At 44.4% G+C, this 20,489-nt stretch overlaps 1 protein-coding gene across 1 annotated transcript in view; it reads right to left on the minus strand.

Moving 5' to 3' along the window:
- Positions 1 to 18,648, minus strand: part of atg14 (autophagy related 14) — a 32,284-nt gene extending 13,636 nt beyond the window's left edge. The window contains exons 1-8 of the mRNA XM_084307678.1: positions 18,026 to 18,648; positions 16,705 to 16,767; positions 11,804 to 11,846; positions 10,326 to 10,407; positions 9,763 to 10,000; positions 7,938 to 8,218; positions 4,075 to 4,192; positions 325 to 415 (exon numbers count right to left, since the gene is read on the minus strand). Of these exons, the coding sequence (XP_084163804.1) occupies positions 325 to 415; positions 4,075 to 4,192; positions 7,938 to 8,218; positions 9,763 to 10,000; positions 10,326 to 10,407; positions 11,804 to 11,846; positions 16,705 to 16,767; positions 18,026 to 18,366 (1,257 nt within the window). The 5' untranslated portion in view covers positions 18,367 to 18,648. The remainder of the gene's footprint in view (positions 1 to 324; positions 416 to 4,074; positions 4,193 to 7,937; positions 8,219 to 9,762; positions 10,001 to 10,325; positions 10,408 to 11,803; positions 11,847 to 16,704; positions 16,768 to 18,025) is intronic.
- Positions 18,649 to 20,489: the final 1,841 nt, after the last annotated feature.

Here is a 20,489-nt window from a genome sequence, read left to right on the forward strand (position 1 = left end):
AAGTTTCAAAAAGATTGTGATTCTATTTCTACCGTTTCAAAATCAATTTACAAATTCCAAAAATCAATTTGAATAATTATTTTCAGTGCGATTGTTTTCTTTGATAGCTATGAAAATCTCCCGCAGTCAATTTGGGAGAGAAGTAACTGAAACTATGCATGTATTGAATCAAGAATCAACTTCGAATCGAATCCTGACCTCGAGAATCTAATTGTGAGATTTCCTGAATCGTGCTCCCCTATGACGAGATGTGTGACGGAACACTTGGGGGAAGTGATCAGAGTGTTACGTAGACGTGCTTCCAGTAGCAGCAGCAGCACATACCTGTGAGAAGCAGAGGTGGAGGATGTTGGTGTTGAGTTTGATCAGAGCTCTGGTGAACCGGTACCTGCTCAGGTTCTCTCCACAGAACTCACTGAGGAACGTACAAGTTTATTAAAGATGAAACTTCGTATTTTGTAAGTATCAGTATCACACAGTAATAAAAAAATAAAGTGCCCACAAAAAGCCATTAAGAATCCAAACAAATCCTTTTGGTTGCAAACAGTAGCTTAGTTCACACCTAAGTGAGAGGCCAGGGGCTACGGCTACACCCCTCTCTCTCTACTGAATCTTGTTGTCTCCTTCTCTTCCTCAGTGTCTCCTAGTTATGAGAGCACTCCTCTCAGCCAAAGCTCATTTAACCTACATGTACTTTGTACCATTTGTTCTTACTATTAAACCTGTTTTGATCAGAAGACCCGCCTACGATATAATTGATAAGAGTCCGGATCCACCACAGTTGCTTTAACATTAGCCTTTAAAAAATATATATATAATAATATTAATGATTCACTTACATCTTCAGAATATGTTCATTAAGATACAAAATATATATTCCCCTTGGGGAAATTCGGGCGTCATAGCAGCATGGGGGAGGTACAGGTATGGGCAGGGTAATAGTAGAAAGACTAAATAAATATAGGCAGTAAAATTATAGTAAAGATACAAATAAACAGTGTAAACAATATAATTAACTCTGAATATAAGAATATGAGCAAGTAAAGAGTGTAATCAAAGGTGCAGATGATGATGCCCTATCAGTTATATTATACATTACAATAGATATGGTCAATAACACTTAGAATCTGAATATATACTATGATTAAGTAAAGTATACAGCAGGGGTCTCAAACTCGCGGGCCATTTGCGGCCCGCAGGATGATATTTTGCGGCCCCCTACTTGACATCAAAGTTTAGTGTTAGTGCGGCCCGCGCGCAACCTTTTGCCGACCCGTTGCGCGAGTTGGGCGTTTTATTTATTTTATCACTTGTAGGCTACCATAGCGCAGGCTCATGGCAGCAATGTTAGTGATTCCGGAGTGATACCAAGTGGAAGGAAATATATCCTGTCATCAGTGAGTATAGCAGGTATCCTCGAAATTCTCCCCCATCTCCTCTGCAAGCTCCTGTCCGGCTGCACTGCTCCAACTGTCTGTGTCTGTCTACTGCTTTGGTCCAATCATATTCAGCGTCCCGTCACCATTCCCCTCCCCCCCACCCACAGTCTGCGAATCAGAGGCAGAGTAGGGCGGGTCTTCACGGAATGCATGTTGTTGTCTCTTTCAACGGGTCGGAGTCAGAGCGAGAGTTGACAGCGCATCTACAGTAGTCTAATCTGCAGGTACTGTAGCTAGTAGCATAGTTTTGCCAGCAGGCAGCTAGTAGAAAAATATGGCATGTTCAAAGATGGCCAGTAAAATAAAAGTCAACAGTGAAAATCGCTGCAATTCAAAGGTGAATGGACTGAAAAATATGCGTTCATCCTCCCTCCAACCAGCACAATGTGCCAAGAAACGGTAGCTCTTGTGAAGAGTGGCAATTTGAAACGCCAATACGAAACAAAAGTTATTTTGATGCAACCTTTCAGCACTAAGAACCACAAAAATAAATGGAATGAAATCATCACATCAAGCTGCAAGCAGAATTATTGTTAAAGTTATGTCACAACGATAAAAAGCAACCAAGTCCTCACTCAGTGGCATGGGTGTTGGCTAAACACAAGAAGCCATTCTCTGATGCATACATAATAAAATAATGTATGACTGAAGTGATGGAGACCATGTTTGAAGGCAAACAAAAGCAAATCCTCCTCAGATAGCACAGCAACCAGAATAACTGAAATACTGGCTGATGATTTCATTAAACAGCTTTGTGATAGAATAAAAAAAATGCAGTGCATTTCCATAGCTGTGGATGAGTCCACTGACACCACTGAGAATGCTCAGTTGCTGGTGTTTGTGAGGTTTTATGATGAGGCAAAGGGGTAGTTTGTTGATGTATTAATACATTTTTGGAATACTTGAAACCCTTTTTTTGTGGAATATTTGATGCGGCCCAGCCTCACCCAGACTCTACCTCCAGCGGCCCCCAGGTAAATTGAGTTTGAGACCCCTGGTATACAGTATACACTAGGGGTGGGAATCACCCCGAGGCACTCCTCATCTCCTTCCCAGCCCTTCCCAGGACAATCTTTCCACCCTCCCTCCCGCCACCTGGCGCAACGACACCCCGGTGTTGTCGCAGCCGACTATCGCATATGGTGTCTCAGGCATTCTGTAGTCGACATGTGTCAACAAATGTACATGTCTGTTTGAATTTATGTTGTGCCGTTGTTACTGTAAAAATGTAATGATTGTGATATGTTGTTGTTAATGAGACGATGAGCTGTATGTGTGTGTCACTGGAATTTCCCCAAGGGGATCAATAAAGGAATATCTTATCTTATCTTATCTCACAATATGATATTATCACGATACTTGAGTATAAAATATATTGCGCCGATATGCTGAGTATGGCGATTAATATTGCGATATATTGCGATTTATTACCTTTTTTCAACTGCAAAGTAAAACTTTGTCAACATGTTTTATCTAATAAAAATAAAGTTTTCAGTCTGTTCATCTCACTTCAATAATTTGTATTGCAGCAAATGGGATTTTCTCAAGCAGACAGATGTCAACACTGTAATCTGTGTTGCATGTACCTGACAAACTGAACTTTTTGTATTACAGTCATATTCCAACTGAACCCTTTTCTCGCCAATGACGTGTTACGACGTCATTCTCTGCCATGCGTAATCTGCCAATGACGTCGTACAGCGTCTTTGAGATCAATATTTCAAATTTCTGTCATGGCAATCATATTTCACCCACGGAGACTTGACGGGTGCTGTAGATCTCCTCTCAACTCTCCAACGGTTCAAGACCGCCACCTGGTGGCCGATCGGCGAGTTGCCAAAACCGGAAGTGAGCGGCCGGAAGTGGTGCTCACCCATATTTCGTCCGGCCACTCGCTATCGCTCACGGGACTCCATCTCGACACACTGGACATGGATCCGTTGCCATAACTCGATAAACAACATGATTGGAGGTATATTAGTATTATACAACCTGGAACTGGACCAACTAGATCGACATCCCATAATAACGATCTTTTTGCTCCAGTAGCATCCCCCATCGCTACGAGGAAGCTGCGGTGAGTTTCAGCGTGTTTGATTATTATTATCCATACAAACTGCTCTGATCTATATATCACCCATACTACATAAATGATTTAACGTCGGCCACAGACTTATAACCCCCCCCCCCCCCCCCCCCACTCCGGGCACCAGCAGACGATAAATCATAACGTCTAGGACCACGTACAGTTGAAATTTTTAATCTGGCGTCAATCGGTATCAAACTACATTTGATGATCTAATATATGTATTTATGGCTATAACTCACGTTCTATGGAATGCTGCAGAAAACGATAAAAACATATTTATACTTTAGACCGTATTTTAGTATGAATGTGTGAATGAAAAAGTAGAACGTTGCTACATCCTAAACGATAGATACTTGATGTTGAATGGGCCATAGTAATGTCAATTTAGCAATACAATTTAAAAAGTTATAGCCCTGCAAAGAAGGGGAACATCTCCATAGATTTACAGTACTGGCAGAGAAGGGATTAAGATGAGAATAATCTCCGGCAGATAAAGGGTTAACTGAATGCACATTAAACAGAAGGTAAACAATGTATTTCCTGTACCTGTTGCAGAGCTTCATGGGCAGGTTGACGTCCAGGATGTGAGACAGGATGTTGGCGAGCTGCGTGGCGTAGCAGAGAGCAGCGCTGATGGTGTGGGCCGGGTTGATGTGGTCCAGCTCTGCAGCAGACACACACAGTACACGCATAAACAACCAACGCCTGCCTCTACCTCTCTCTCACTGATGGTGTGGGCCGGGTTGATGTGGTCCAGCTCTGCAGCAGAGACACACAGTACACACATAAACAACCAACGCCTCTTCCTCTCTCTCACTGATGGTGTGGGCCGGGTTGATGTGGTCCAGCTCTGCAGCAGACACACAGTACACACAGCACAGATAAACAACCAATGTCTCTACCTCTTTCACTGGGGTGAATGGGGCTTTAGGGTGTCTTCTCATTAGGAACGGGTGCTCCGCTCCGTCCTCGCTCCGTCCTTGAGTGCGAACTCCGCCCCCCTCCCTCTCCCCCCTCTGGTTTGCGTACACACTGCAGTCTTGGTTCGCTCCCAGCCAGGCACAATTGAGAAGAGCAACTCTCTAGTCTATATATTTCTGAATTAACCAAAACAGTTACACGGGACATTTTCGCTCTACCTCAGGAAGTAATGTACCAGCTAAACCTACACAATGGGTTAGTTACAGGCGGGATTTTGGATACTTTTCCTACACTAAAAACATTATGGCCATGCCGTGCGCTAACCACATAGATTACAGACAGACAAAACATATAACGAACAACATAAAAGATAATATGCATATATACTTGATCGCTATAGTCCCGCTGAACACAACTAGTCACAACGTTGGACTCCCTTGGACGGGCTAACCGGCCACATTACTGTGGACAACGGAGGGATCACTGGTTGGTTTTGGCCGATTATGCTGTCCACTGCATCAAACCACGGAAAAGGTATTGAAGCCTCATCTTCTTCACTTTTAGCTCGACATTGTTGACTGATCTGTTGTACCCACGCGCGTGCACATTTTCTAATAACAGCATTATTAGACATGCCAATCCAACGAAAGACGTGCTGGTGGTTGCGCTGGAGAAAAAGCCAAATTGGATGTTGCGTCTTTTACGTGTTATTTGTTATTCTAAGATGCTAATTCATCTGTATCTGGATAACCAATGAACGGATTTTGTCGAGGCAGGTAGCGTTATTTCGAGGAAATTGATATCTATAGTCTGGTGTAGTTTTCGTCCACGAAAAATGGAGGCTCTAATATGAATAATAATAATTAGAGCCTCCATTCTTCGTGGACGAAAACTATACCAGACTATAGATATCAATTTTCCCGAAATAACGCTACCTGCCTCGACAAAATCCGTGCATTGGTTATCCAGATACATGAATTATCATCTCAGAATAAGTGGCTTTGTACGCGTTTTAGCGTATCTTTTACAGCTACGTTTTGGGCAATTATTAGAGGCTCCATTTTTCGTGGCAGAAAAATACATCAGTCTATAGAAATAAATGCATTCGAACAAGAAACCAATGTATAGACATAGCAATGGTAAAAAAATTGCCAGGCCTAATGCGAGCCAGGGAAGTCTTGGGCTTGTAACGTGGCTTCATCTCGAAGTTTTCATCCACTGAGCCGTGAGGCTCAACATGCTTGTTTGGTTGAGGTCTGAACTCGCCAAATTGCCCATAAATATCGTTTTTGTGGGTATTGTCCAGTTGTTGCTGTATGTTTTTATCTGCCCAAAATTCAAGCAAGCATGAAAGTATTACAGTAAGCTTGCACACCACGCCCCGCTCCGTCGTCGGGGACGCTGGTTCGCACCCGAGACCACCTACTCCAGCGGTCTAGGTTTGGAGCGAATCAGCGTCCCCGGTGACAGGGGGAGCGTTCTCATCACACCCTATTTTGGTGCGATCGCGCTCCGATTCAACCCCGAATGGCTAGTGTGAAAGCCCCCTTAGTCTCTTAACACTTTGAGTGCCAGCGACGAGATTTATCGTTAGTTCATGTCAACCGTTGAGTGCCAGCCGACGAGAGATCTCATTTTTAATCGTTATTTTTTTTATTATCGATTTGAATTCATATTTCATCAATCTAGTTTCACGTTAGTGCTGCAAACTCTCTCTGAGCTCCAATGGGAAAATACCGCCCCCTATCGTTTCTCCCTGTTGTACTGCACCCAATTGGATTAGACTGAATGAAACACATGGGGGGGGGGGGGAATCCAGCTTCCTCATTTTACTTCTCGGGCAAGCCACCCAAGAGGATCCAAGTCATTTCCGAGCCCCAAAACAGCGTGGAATACAGTATTTCCAGTATCCAGCGTTGGATCAATAAATGCGATCGATATTTGGAATGGCGATCAAGAATTGGAATAATCTTTTTGGAGAACATCTGATCTGAGGTAAGGAATCTATTTTACCAGTCTTAGGATAATCAGAACTTTTTTCACAGAGATATCAGCACGTGCCATATGTGTGTGTGTGTGTGTGTGTGTGTGCTGATCAGGAAATAAGAGATTCGATTTTTCAGCCCGCTTATATAGCGTGCATAAGTACACATATACTATCGATAATCTAGCGTTTATTTGAAAACGATTCATAAATAGGCCGAAAATTTTTAATGTTTTGTGTATTCCAGAATATTCCAGTTAAAGGGCGTTTATCACAGAATCTTTATATTTTCCTGAAACTTTAAAAAAAAAGTTTTTCAAAATGGTATAAAACGGAAATTAACCGATTAAAAAACAATCCGTTTCGACAATGTTGACTGCAAACAAGTCATTGATAAGCGACGGCCAGATTAGACGCATAGCCATAATTTAAGACATAGTTTATGCGTACACAATGAGAGCGCTATCATTGAAGTGGGTGGTGGCATTCAAGGGGGGTAAGGCGCACCGCATGGCTGGTAATGGAAGTGTTAAAGGTGTGTGGGGAGGGAAGGGGGGGCAGTAAGCCATGTGTAGGTCATGTGACCCATTACAGGAAGTGAGAAGGACTTGATTAGTCTCCGAACAGTTGACATGTTATAGACTTGGGGCCCAACTTGCCCAAGCTGTTCCCTAGCGGCTAGCCACACAATTCCACTGAAAAGGCACATACATCACACAGACATGATACAAATAGAGTAGAAAGCTATCTGGCTGCACGTTAGCCTAGCTTAGCACAATGAATGGAAGCGGTCAGTGCCGGTTAGCCTTCGGGAGAGGTGTTAGTTGGACAATGCCTAGGCTAACCGGCACTTTCCGCTTCCATTCATTGTGCTAAGCTAGGCTAACATGCAGCCAGATAGTATCTTATCTTCTTGTCTCTCTCTGGAGAAGACCGTAAGCTAATTTCCCAAACTGTTGGCGTGTTCCTTTAACCCCTAACTGCTCCCGATGAGCAGGTTGGCACCTTGCATGGTCGCCTCCACAGTCGGTGTGTGTGAACGTGTGAGTAAAATGTGAAGAATAAATTGTAAAGTGCTATATAAATGCACCATTTACATCGCATGGGTACAGAAGACATGTGAAACATCTCCGCCACACTGGCTGGCTCTCCGTTGTAGAGGAGATCAAACTAATCCTTCCAGCTGCTCGGTTCTGTCCAACAGACCTGCAGTCATCAAGCCACAAGTCTGTGGACATGTCCAGGGCTGCCAGATATTGTGACCATTAGACTACAGCTATAGCCAAGTCCTCGCAATTAGGAGTCAAGTGTTTTGCTCAAGGACACTTCCAATGCGCTGCCCGGGAGGAGCAGGAATCGAACCGGGAACCTTCCGATGACCAGACAACCGCTCTAGCTCCTGAGCCACCGTCGCAAATGTTCACATTCCCGACACTTCCCAAACACATTTCCGCACGACCAAAGATGTGATGTGTAGCTATGTCCCGCCTTCCAACCGCCTTACCTGGCCCCTGATTGGTGCTCTTCTCCTCTACCCAGTTGTAGTAGGCGGAACAGTCTCCGGTGCTAGGCAGCGTGACGGGCGGCCCGGTGATGCTGATGCTGGTCTCTCCGTTCTGGTCGTCCCAGACCCAGCGGCCGGACAGGTAGGTGGTGCCCCGGGCTTCCGCCAGCTCGCTCACCGTGTCGCACTCCGCCACCACATCACCGGACAGGTAGGTGGTCCGCCGGGCCTCGGCCAGCTCGCTCTCTGTGTCATCCTCTGCTACCATGTCAGCGGGGTCTCTGAGGGACAAACGCAGGGGCAGAGTGCTATTCAAGCACATCATCGGGATGTCGAATAATAGTATCTAGTAGTATCCTGGCTCTAGCTAGTAGCTACCAGAGTTAGTATCCAGTATCCTGGCTCTAGCTAGTAGCTACCAGAGTTAGTATCCATAATCCTGGCTCTAGCTAGTAGCTACCAGAGTTAGTATCCAGTATCCTGGCTCTAGCTAGTAGCTACCTGAGTTAGTATCCAGTATCCTGGCTCTAGCTAGTAGCTACCTGAGTTAGTATCCAGTATTCTGGCTCTACCTAGTAGCTACCAGAGTTAGTATCCAGTATCCTGGCTCTAGCTAGTAGCTACCAGAGTTAGTATCCAGTATCCTGGCTCTAGCTAGTAGCTACCTGAGTTAGTATCCAGTATTCTGGCTCTACCTAGTAGCTACCAGAGTTAGTATCCAGTATCCTGGCTCTAGCTAGTAGCTACCAGAGTTAGTATCCATAATCCTGGCTCTAGCTAGTAGCTACCAGAGTTAGTATCCAGTATCCTGGCTCTAGCTAGTAGCTACCAGAGTTAGTATCCATAATCCTGGCTCTAGCTAGTAGCTACCAGAGTTAGTATCCAGTATTCTGGCTCTACCTAGTAGCTACCAGAGTTAGTATCCAGTATCCTGGCTCTAGCTAGTAGCTACCAGAGTTAGTATCCATAATCCTGGCTCTAGCTAGTAGCTACCAGAGTTAGTATCCAGTATCCTGGCTCTAGCTAGTAGCTACCAGAGTTAGTATCCAGTATTCTGGCTCTACCTAGTAGCTACCAGAGTTAGTATCCAGTATCCAGTATCCTGGCTCTAGCTAGTAGCTACCAGAGTTAGTATCCATAATCCTGGCTCTAGCTAGTAGCTACCAGAGTTACCGGTAGTATCCATGGGGTGGGCAATTAACTTTTACAAGGGGCCACATGAGAAACCTGAACTGTGTTGGAGGGCCGAACCAATGAATATTTGAACTTAATTCTGCTCAATATTCATTATCTCCCATTGTAAAAAAAAATCGCGGGCCGGACACGGACGCCCAAAAGGCCGGAAGTGGCCCGTGGGCCATAATTGCCCAGGTCTCTAGCTAGTAGCTACCAGAGTTAGTATCCATAATCCTGGCTCTAGCTAGTAGCTCCCCATGGGTTTGGTCATGTTAGCTCCATAACTTTGCTCCATGGTCATTCTTTCTAAGTAACTTGTGCTTCTATGCCGGTAGATGATCACAATGTTGAGCGTCTCGCTGTAGCAATGCTACAAAGTTCTTCGCTACATATTTGCAGCCAGCACTTGTAAGGGCTAGCAACCTGTGGCCAATAGTGCAACCTAGCCTAACAATCTCTCTCTGGCTACGGGCAGTGTGTGGGCCTGTTCCACTTTGAACCGTAAACAGTTCTAAAATGAGTCAGACCATCGTCTGCTTTTTATTTGCCGATCTGGCCAAACATTCTCCCAAGGCCGTGACACACATGCCGCACGTGGGCTGTTTGTTTTGCATAGCACACAAGGTCAGTCTCCCTCCACCCCTCTGACCTGCTGCCCTGCTTCTCCTCCTGCGTGGGGAAGATGTGATTGGCCAGCTCCAGGATGTGGCCCCTCCGGACCTCGGCCAGCTGCTCAAGGTCGGCCTGCAGCTTGCGCCCAATCTTCTCCAGCTCCTCGCCCAGGCGCCGGTTGTGCCGCTCGATCTTGTCCCGCTTCTCCTGGTGCCGGCCGGCGCGGCGCTGCAGCCTCTGACTCTCCTCGTGGGAGCTCAGCAGGAGGTCCTGGCCTGGAGAGGAGGAGGACGAAAAGAGAGGAAGGCAGGGATGTGATCGATACAAGAAGAATCCATTAACCCTTTCACAAGCACACTACAGAAGGTTAACCCTTTCACTACCACACTACAGACGGCTGTTAACCTTCTGCAGTGTGACAGTGAAAGGGTTAACCCTTTGGTAGAGTGGTAGTGAAAGGGTTAACACTGCAAACTCATACCAACAGGAGGCTACTGCCAATTTCTCGACAACTTTTTTTTCTCCATTAGTGATTCATCTATAATTCTAGAAGTGTCACTTCATTATTCCACACAGCATTTCCTCGGTTCAGTGACTCACCGCTCTTCACCTCCTCGTTCCCACAGCAGACGGCTTCCTTCAGCTGTTCAATCTTCATCTTACATGACATGATCTTCCATTTCTGGAAGAAGATGAGATACAGGGCTTAAATTAAAAACACCAGACATCAGACACCAACACACTGGTACATTTTGGTTGTGGCTACTAAGTCTGACAATTCAGTACTGGTCAATCTGGCAGAAGGTCCACCAAGTCTATTCTAAGAACCTTTGTTTGGCCTCTGCCAAGATATTCAACGGATGGTGGAGCTCTGAATCCTCTAACACTGCGTTTTAGTTGAAGAAGAACTACATGTCCTGCCCTGAAGACGTTGTTTGATATGCTACATGGACAACAAAACTCAAATGTAAAAGACGCATTCTTAAGCAATATTTCACTTGAATTGACACGTATGAAGAGTCAGTAAAAAATGTACACGTTCCACCAGTGGAACTTTTAAAAAGGTGCTGTATATAACATTCAGCCACTAGATGTCGCACTAGAGCACCAGCATGTCATTTATCCAATCGGGTGCATTCCACGTGGGGCAATGGGAAGTAAGGATGGGCTACATGCAACATGTAAACAACATTCATTTTGGACTGGCAAAAACTGTTTTAATTATAAATTCATTCATCAATATTTTCTTGGGGGGGGGATACTCTGGATGTATTATTATTAATTTATTTATTTCTTTTATTTTTAAGATTACTCTACATAAAAAATATTATCTATTGCACCTTTAACACTTTCAATGCCAGAGCTCGGTGCACAATTTAGTGCTTCCTTGCCACCACCCACTTCAATGATAGAGCTCTCATATTTGCAACCGCATAAACTGTCTTAAATTATGGCTGTGTGTCTAATCTGGCCGTCGCTTATCAATGACTTGTTTGCAGTCAACATTGTCGAAACGGATTTTTTTTTTTAATCGGTTCATTTCCGTTTTATACCATTTTGAAAAACGCTAGTTTTTTGAAAGTTTCAGGAAAATATAAGGAGTGTGATAATCGCCCTTTACTGGAATATTCTGGAATACACAAAAAAACGTAATTTTTCGGCCTATTAAATTTTATGAATAGTTTTCAAATAAACGCTAGATTATCGATAGTATATGTGTACTTATGCACGCTAGAGAAGCAAGCTGAAAAATCGAATCTCTTATTTCCTGATCGCACACAAACACACACAGGGTGCAGTACCACAGGGAGACGATAGGGGGGCGGTATTTTCCCAATGGAGCTCAGAGAGAGTTTGCAGCACTAACGTGAGACTAGATAAACACTAATAAAAAAACAAACGACTGACATGAGAGAAATACTCCTTGAGGATTTTTACTGCAACCAGTTAGCGGCTCTGCTACATGTAAAGCCTATATTATATAAGCAGCATGAGGGTAATAAACACCAGAGTAAATACCTGGACGTGTTTTATAACGGCAACAAGGTGAAGCTCTGCATACCACTGGTTTAACTCACCATCTGGTCAGCCTGAAGCTTCTTGTCCATGGCTTTGATCACCCTATGGAAAAGTTATTAAACGTTTTTTATTACAGTATGCAGATATATATACTTTTTTTTTTTACTACCAAGTGTTTACACATAATCCTTTCTATATTTGGTATCGTCTATACACCCTGTGTCACAGTACCCCTTCAACTCCTCAGCTGGAACTGATCGAATGGTTCTTATTCTATTGATACCACCTGCTGCACTGGTCTGATGCACTACTGGAACTGATCGAATGGTTCTTATTCTATTGATACCACCTGCTGCACTGGTCTGATGCACTACTGGAACTGATCGAATGGTTCCTATTCTATTGATACCACCTGCTGCACTGGTCTGATGCACTACTGGAACTGATCGAATGGTTCCTATTCTACCACCTGCTGCACTGGTCTGATGCACTACTGGAACTGATCGAATGGTTCCTATTCTATTGATACCACCTGCTGCACTGGTCTGATGCACTACAGGAACTGATCGAATGGTTCTTATTCTATTGATACAACCTGCTGCACTGGTCTGATGCACTACTGGACACCAACAGCTCAAACACAATGGAAGGTGAATGAAAGCGGAACAGATGCTGAACCCTCTTCCCTTTGGTGCTCATGTTAATGAGGATTCCGTCTGCACCACTCATGGAGGGTACTAGGGATAAAACCCACGCCAGACGCTCTGCTCATGGAGGGTACTAGGGATAAAACCCAAGCCAGACGCTCTGCTCATGGAGGGTACTAGGGCTATTTTCTCAGTGACCCCAGAATACATTGAAAATTCTTGGTGCGTTTGCTCTAGCGGCAGCATATCAGCATATATATACCTCTTGCACCCGGCCGCTCTATTGCAGGGGTAACATCTAGGGAGGCACCAATATGTTTTTTTTTTATTTTTTTTATCTTTCTTCCCCTCCTTTTTCCCGATTTTTCTCCCATCCCACCCTTCCTGGTTGTTGCGTACTTTCCCCTACTGTTGGTCCGGGAGACCGGAGACTGTCACATGCTTTCCTCCGACGCATGTGCAGCCTGGGGCAGGCCAACCTGGCCGTGCAGGTTCTCACCGGGGAGAGTGTAGCGTGTGGGAGGCCACACTATCTCTCCTTAGTTCCAACCCTCGCTGAGCAGGCGCCCCGACCGAACTGTAGGGGTCGCTGTCCACAACGCCCAGGACCCACCCTTCAGCTTTCCCACCCCCTGATACAGCCAATTGTATCAGCGTGAGAGGCCAGCCAAGCTGATAGCAACGCCGGGAGCTGGATTCGAACAGGCGAATCCTAGTGTCTCCCGGTGTTGGTGACGAACGTAATCTCCGTGCGCCACCTGCCCCCCCACCAATATGGGTTTTTGAAGCTGCATCCTGCCTGCATCAACCTGTATCAGCCCGTACCAACCTGTTCAACACAGGTCTGTCCTCTGATAATTAATAGCTATCCTGGCTGCTGCTGGGTGGGCGGGGTCAAGGTCCGGGAAATAAAGTCAAATTAAAGGTGAAATTAAATGAAATCTCCGAGTTTTATTATTTTGTTCACTTGGAAAACTCTACCTATATAAAGGCCACAAACATGTCAATTCTACATTTGAACCCTTGCACTGAAGAACAATATAAGACTTTTTAAAAGCTTTGGACAGCCCGTTGTACTAGCAGATTCTAAAAGTTAATCAAAATTACCTGAGAGTGTGAATGTGATATATCACAAGAAAATAGGCAACCTCTGCTGTCTTTAACTATGAATGAACACAACACAATAACTTAACCATCTTTAGATAATAAAGTACTCAACCTCTATTGTCTTTAACTATGAATGAACACAACACAATAACTTAACCATCTTTAGATAAGAAAGTGCTCAGACTCTATTGTCTTTAACTATGAATGAACACAACACAATAACTTAACCATCTTTAGATAAGAAAGTGCTCAGCCTCTATCGTCTTTAACTATGAATGAACACAACACAATAACTTAACCATCTTTAGATCTTTAGGATGGGTTAATCGCAGAGACTAATCTCGCATGCATGCCGATCGATGACTGTAACTGAGGGGTACAATTCCCTGACTGTATTGTTAGATATGATATTTAATACCACTACCTCATGTACTTTAACTTCTGGCCACCCAGTACAAGATATAAGTATGATGAACACTTTCCCACCTGATGAAACGAATCCACACAAATGTACCAAATCGAAGGTTTAATACAGCAAAAGGTGTATACAACGATCACTTAATTACATTTATGATTTGAAATATGAAATATGCACTTTTATGGCAAATGAGTATTCGTAGGTAAATCAACATTGAATGTCCAATCTCTGGTTACGCAGGGAGTAAGTATACAACCTGGAATATTTAGGAAACGATAGCGATGGTACTTAAATGATTATAACTGGATACACTAAGGGGGGGGGGGGGGGTCCCGCTGGTTGTAAGACAGTAGGAGGGGGGGGTTAGAGAAGCCGCTGGCGGTATCCCATCTGGCCGACGACCTCGGACCGCAGACGAATACAGCTGGACCCTCTGTGGACGGTAGCTGCCGGTCCACAATGGAGAGACGTGAGGCGACCTCACTGGTGTAGAGCGCCGTCTCACCTGGAGTCCTCTCCGGGGGGTAGTTCCAACACTCCGCAGTGTTGGCCTTTATCCATGGAATAATCAAAGCAGCCAAAGCATAATCCAAGCCGTGGAAGGCTCGCCGTCGTCCGGGTAGAGTAATCCAATATACAGGTCCAGTCGCTCTTGGCCCGGAGCTCCTCGGATGCAAGCACCACTAGGGGTCTGACCAGCCTGGTTAAGCGTCCAGATAACGTCAGGAACGATGGGGGTACTGATAACTTTAGAACTCTAACCGAATGATGCACCATACATAAATAGACTATTATTAGCTTAATAGAATACGTCCAACTCGACGGTATAGTGCCAAACTATGACTATTCAACTATTAATCTACACGATATCTCAATGCCTATTCTGGGCCAAGTAGGCCTTACTACACCACACGGGCGTCGTGGGGAGGCTTTGCGTCTGTCACTCTGTTGGAGGGTAAAGAACTGGACTAAAAAAAAGTTCTACTTTACTTGCGCCATATATATATGCGCTATGAACAAATAGTACCATTCGTATTTCGCCCGACATATTCCTGCGCGGAACCGGGGCTTGCCACGACATGTTAGGCGGCACGATTGAACTTGGACCTAGGGGTATGGCAACCTGGCGCCAGGTTCTCGTCCAATGGTAGAATGAAACTATTATGGGCTGTTTAGTAGACTAAAGGGATATTCAATGCATATTGTACAAGGAATATACAGGGGATATCAAACGATATACAAATACAATTAAATATATATATATAAATAAATATACATATTCGGTTTAATCTGATCCTTCACAACAATGACCTCTGAGCAGGTCCTAAATTATTATTATTTTTATTATAATAAAAGTACTCAACATCTACTGTCTGTAACTATGAATGAACACAACACTCCAACTTACTATCTCCAGATAATAAAGTTTGAAAACATTGTTCCCCTGAAAACTAAAAAGTATCAACTGCAGTCAAGATAAAACCAGGTCGATACCAATTGTGCTTTTTAAAACCTATATTAGCATGTACAATCTGTCTGCCGATATATCTGCATCACTAGTACCATCACTTCCCCCTCACAACCATATATGCCTGCGGCCTGCCTATGCTGCACTACAGTATAGCACTAAAAAGTGTCTATGGAGTGAAACAGTCTACCTTCTGTCCATTGTTTATAAAAAATAAAATAAAAAGAGATCATTGATCTCAAGTGACTACCTGGTAGGGGTGGACGGTATGGTCTAAAATTTATATCACGGTATAATTTGAAGCATAGACGGTAACGGTATATATCACGGTATCATCGTTTTTGATAAAAAAAAATTTTTATTTTATATAATTTTTTTTTTTTTTTTATAAAATATATATATTATATAATTAGACTTGTACTTGTATTATCTGCGAGACATCGCCACCACGCAACAAGCTCCACTGTCTGTGTGTACTCTAGTAGCCTCCAGCTACGGCCAGGATTCTCCAGAGCTGCACCTGGACCTATACTCTAGTAGCCTCGAGCAGAGCTACGGCCAGGATTCTCCGGCGCTGCACCTGGACCCTATTGTATTGGTACTATAACGTTAGCAAGCCCTCAGCTCGAATACGCATCGAATCAGTGTTATAAGACATTGATATCAGGAGCTATCTGTAGCTACTGCTAGCCGGATATATAACGTTAATACAACGCCTCAGTGAATTATTTAGTTCAATGGGACATTTCGTTTTGAACGGTGAACTAATTTGCGTTAACGTGAGCTAACGGCTAACGGAGCTATCATACACGTCTACTCTACTAGACTTGATGGAGCGTTTGTTGATGTCAGGAGCTATCGGTAGCTGGCCGACTAGATACCGTTCGGTTAGACAATGCCTCATCATGTATTAAACTAAAAGTGAATAGTTGACTGGGTCATTTTGTAACGGTAGCTAAGCTAACGTTAGCTCAGGGAGACGTCCCGTCCCACTAGACTACTAGTAGACCCGTGTTTACATGCGTGCGGGAGGGGCTGGCACGCCCACTGCGCGAAGCCTCCTAAATAACTTTTTCTAGTTCGCACATATCTATTATCTATGACTAATTCTATCTATTTTTAGGGGCAAATGCGAGTGAAATAGTCACGCTGTGGTTACATGACGTCATTGCTATTTTAGAGCTGCACTACCGGTTATACGGTATAGTCAAAATCCATACCGTAGAGCAAATTCATACCGTTTATACCGTATACCGTTTATACCGTCCACCCCTACTACCTGGTAAAATAAAAATAATAAAATAATGGTTAGACCTTTACCTCTGTTGAAGCTGCTCCTTCTCTTCCTTCATCTGTTTAAGCTTCTCCAACTTCTCAGTGTATCTGAGGACAAAGTGCAACCAGACTTGTCTCTGACCTTTTTTTGACTTAACAAGTCAGTAGTGTGTCACCAATCTCGACATGATGTGCGCATTCGAAATGTAATTAGCAGACTGTGGTGTTGAAGGAAGTCATTTATCAACGAGCCTGGAGGAGGTGGTACTTGTCAACTTGTGTACAGCGTGAGACACACGATCAACCACAGTGACATTATTACAATGCTATGACACAGTGATACTTTCGGTTTCTAAATGATGTGACGTTAGCTTTAGCAGTCAGCTAGCCGGGGGATGAAAGTTCTCTCGAGTCATCATGACAACAACACAAACGTATATGACGTTAGATTAGTCAAACTCTCTGGGTCATAATAACTGTAACGTAGCCCTAACTCAAATGGCCCTGGTTGTTGTTGTGTTATATTATACCCTACAGTAAGGCCTGATTGATTGAAAACTTTATTAACAGATTGCAGAATGGGTACAGTACAGTAATGTACAGTTTCTATGCCAAATGTATATACACTCCTTTTCTGGACACTTTTGTATCACAAACAGTACTGTATTTGCAAATCTGATATGTCATAAATGTATAGATGTAGCAGTACTGTCTATCTGTATGTCATGTATGTCATATGTTATGATGAATTGAAAATGGGGGACCCTGATGTAAACAAGTCGAAAGTCTTTCTCTGGTCTGCATCCCCTTAACAATTGTATGTATTGAGCTGTACTGTACTGTACCCATTCTGCAATCTGTTAATAAACTTTTCAATCAATCAATCAAGTACAATACACACAATTGTTAAGGGGATGCAGACCAGAGAAAGACTTTCGTCTTGTTTACATATCAGGGTCCCCCATTTTCAATTCATCATAGGCTATATTAAATATGTCGTGTAAACAAGTTAAACGGTTGTGGTGGGGGGGGGAGCACAAAGGAAATATCAGCTCAAACGGGCTAAGAAGGAGCAACATTATGTAGCTAATGGGGGACACTGATGTAAACAAGACAAACGTCTTTCTCTGGTCTGCATCCCCTTAGCTGTACTGTATTTTACCCATTCTGCAATCTGTTAAAGTTTTCAATCAATCAATCAAAGCTAACGTTAGCTAGTAGCTGGATCGCTGTGTTGTTGTTGTCATTATTGATGTTGTCGTCGGACAGTCGACTGGAATTGTGTTGTGAAAATGCCCCCCCCCCCCATCCATGCCCGAAGGGAGGCCGTTTCCATTGCACAGACGAGAACAAAACAACGTTATACCTCTCGGGGTTCCTGCCGTCGATGTACACGAAGTCCCCCACCTGGATGCAGCGGGCGCAGGTCAGCCTCCGCCGGGAGGTGTTGCACAGCGGGCAGCGCTCCACCGCCACGTACAGACCCTCCGCGTCGTCCACCGACTCCGCCATCATCACCACCACACGTCCCCCGGGGGTCGGGGCCACCGGGGCCGGGGAGGAGGCATGGAGGAGGTGGTGAGAGCGAAGAGGTGGCCGTCCTCCTCCAGTCACCTGCAGCAGGCCGGGCCCCGGGGGGGAGGAGGAGGAAGCCCCCGTCTCGGCCGTCGGACGGAGCGACCTGCCGGGAGCGGAGGAGGACGCCATGGTGGGGAGAGTTAGCGAGCTAGCTCACTGCTAAGCTAGCGAGGCTAACGAGTTAGCCAAGTCAAGTAGCTATATAACGTTAGCGCTGTTTTTTTACGCTACCGACTTGCAGTTTTCATGTCTTCACGTTGACACTTTGCTTATGAGTGCCACGGTGTCGCTGTCCCCGATTTCAAATGGTCGTATCGACTGTAAATAACAGCCCGAAATAGTTGTTTTTGTCTCTCTGGACCAACACGGTGTCTTGTTGTCACCAGCAGCGTTGTTGCACAGTGTCTGTTTCTCTTATGATGATGACCACGTGACGTGGTTTGTTTATGTAGTGACGTAAATAGCGAGGGGGCGGAGTCGAAGCCATGCCCCAAAATGTATGCTGCAGCTTTTCACACATCATCATCAGTGCACCCACAGAAGTCTAAAATCTTGGAACATTTCCAACTTTATTTCCTTTTTAGGATGGAGCACTCATTCAAGGGTACTACGACACTATGCTTGCACCTCAAAGGCCCTAAAAACAAGGCTACAAACATCACAAAACAAACTGGTCAGACTAAGGCTGGGCCTTACTCATAAAACCCACCTTACCCCTGCACATTTTGACAACCTAGGATGGCTTAGAGCAGTAGACAACCGAGTACAGCAACTTGCAATGGGCCTGGTCTACAAGATACACTACACCACTGGGATACCCATGTACATGTCGAAATACTTCCCAAAGGTCAGTGAATTCCATGACCACAACACCAGAGGGAGTTCCACAAATCATGTTCAACCCAGATTCGGCTCAAACAAGGGACTAAACACATTTAGCAATTATGCCACAATAATGTGGAACGCCCTACCCACAACCGTGAAGGAATGTGAATCATCACTACCCACCTTCAAAACCGCTCTCAAAGAGCACCTACGGGTGGCTGCAATTCATAACGTTATTTTGCGCGACTGTACATTGTAACGTTAACACAGCCCAGCTGTCAACTGTACTTTGTAACGTTGTTATTTCTGGGCTGTGTTAACGTTACAATGTACAGTCGCGCGGAATAACGTTATGAATGCCCGAAATAACATAACGTTACAAAGTACAGTTGACAGCTTTTTAAATAAATGCCCAGTGCTTTGTCACCACCTGTCAATCTGTTCTGTTATTCTATAGCAAAACCATTACATATGTGTTGGCGGAATAGCGTCAATGTTTGTTATGGATAAAACGCCAGAAATAACATAACGTTACAAAGTACAGTTGACAACTGGGCTGTGTTAATGTTACAATGTACAGTCGCACGAAATAACGTTATGAATACCCGAAATAACATAACGTTACAAAGTACAGTTGACAGCTGGGCTGTGTTAATGTTACAACAGTCGCGCGAAATAACGTTATGAATAAAACGCCCGAAATAACATAACGTTACAATGTACAGTTTCTGACAGCTGGGCTCGCGAAATAACGTTATGGCGTTATGAGTGAATCTGGTCCTCGTTTGGATAATATGTATTCCATTTCCGCGAGTGAGTGGCAAAAAAGAAAATGCGCATTGCATTGCGTTACCGGGGCCAATCAGGCGAATGCGGAAGCACTCTTGGGCTGGCTTTAATATAGACGCGGCCCAGACAGCATCACCCAAGACTCCGTGGGTGAAATATGAATACCATGACGAAAATATGAAATATTGATCTAAAAAACGCCGTACGGAGTTATTGGCAGACAACGCATGGCAGAGAAACCCGCCTTAACACGTGAATGGCGGAGAATGGGTTAACAATTGTGTGTATTGAGCTGTACTGTATTGTACCCATTCTGCAATCTGCTAATAAAGTTTTCAATAAATCAAAAGAGTGGCCAGTTTCCAAAAAATCCCTGCTCCTTTTCTAGAAAGAGATATCGCGTCTTTTGTGAAGCATGCGCAGTTCGTGCTTGTTGCTTGTCTGACACTTATACATTTCCAGGTCAAATGGCTCATGTTGATACATATTATTGTTCTATTCACAAAACCACCATGGGGGGGGGGGGGCTACAATTACACACACTTCTGCAGTCCCTCCCGCCGTCCCTCTCTCTCTCTCTCCCTCCCTCTCCTCGCTAGTTCTCTGCCTGTCAAACCCTGTTTGAGGAAGTGTCGGGT

This window comes from Notolepis coatsorum (genome assembly GCF_963971535.1).
Source record: "Notolepis coatsorum genome assembly, chromosome: 2".
NCBI classification, from domain to species: Eukaryota; Metazoa; Chordata; class Actinopteri; order Aulopiformes; family Paralepididae; genus Notolepis; species Notolepis coatsorum.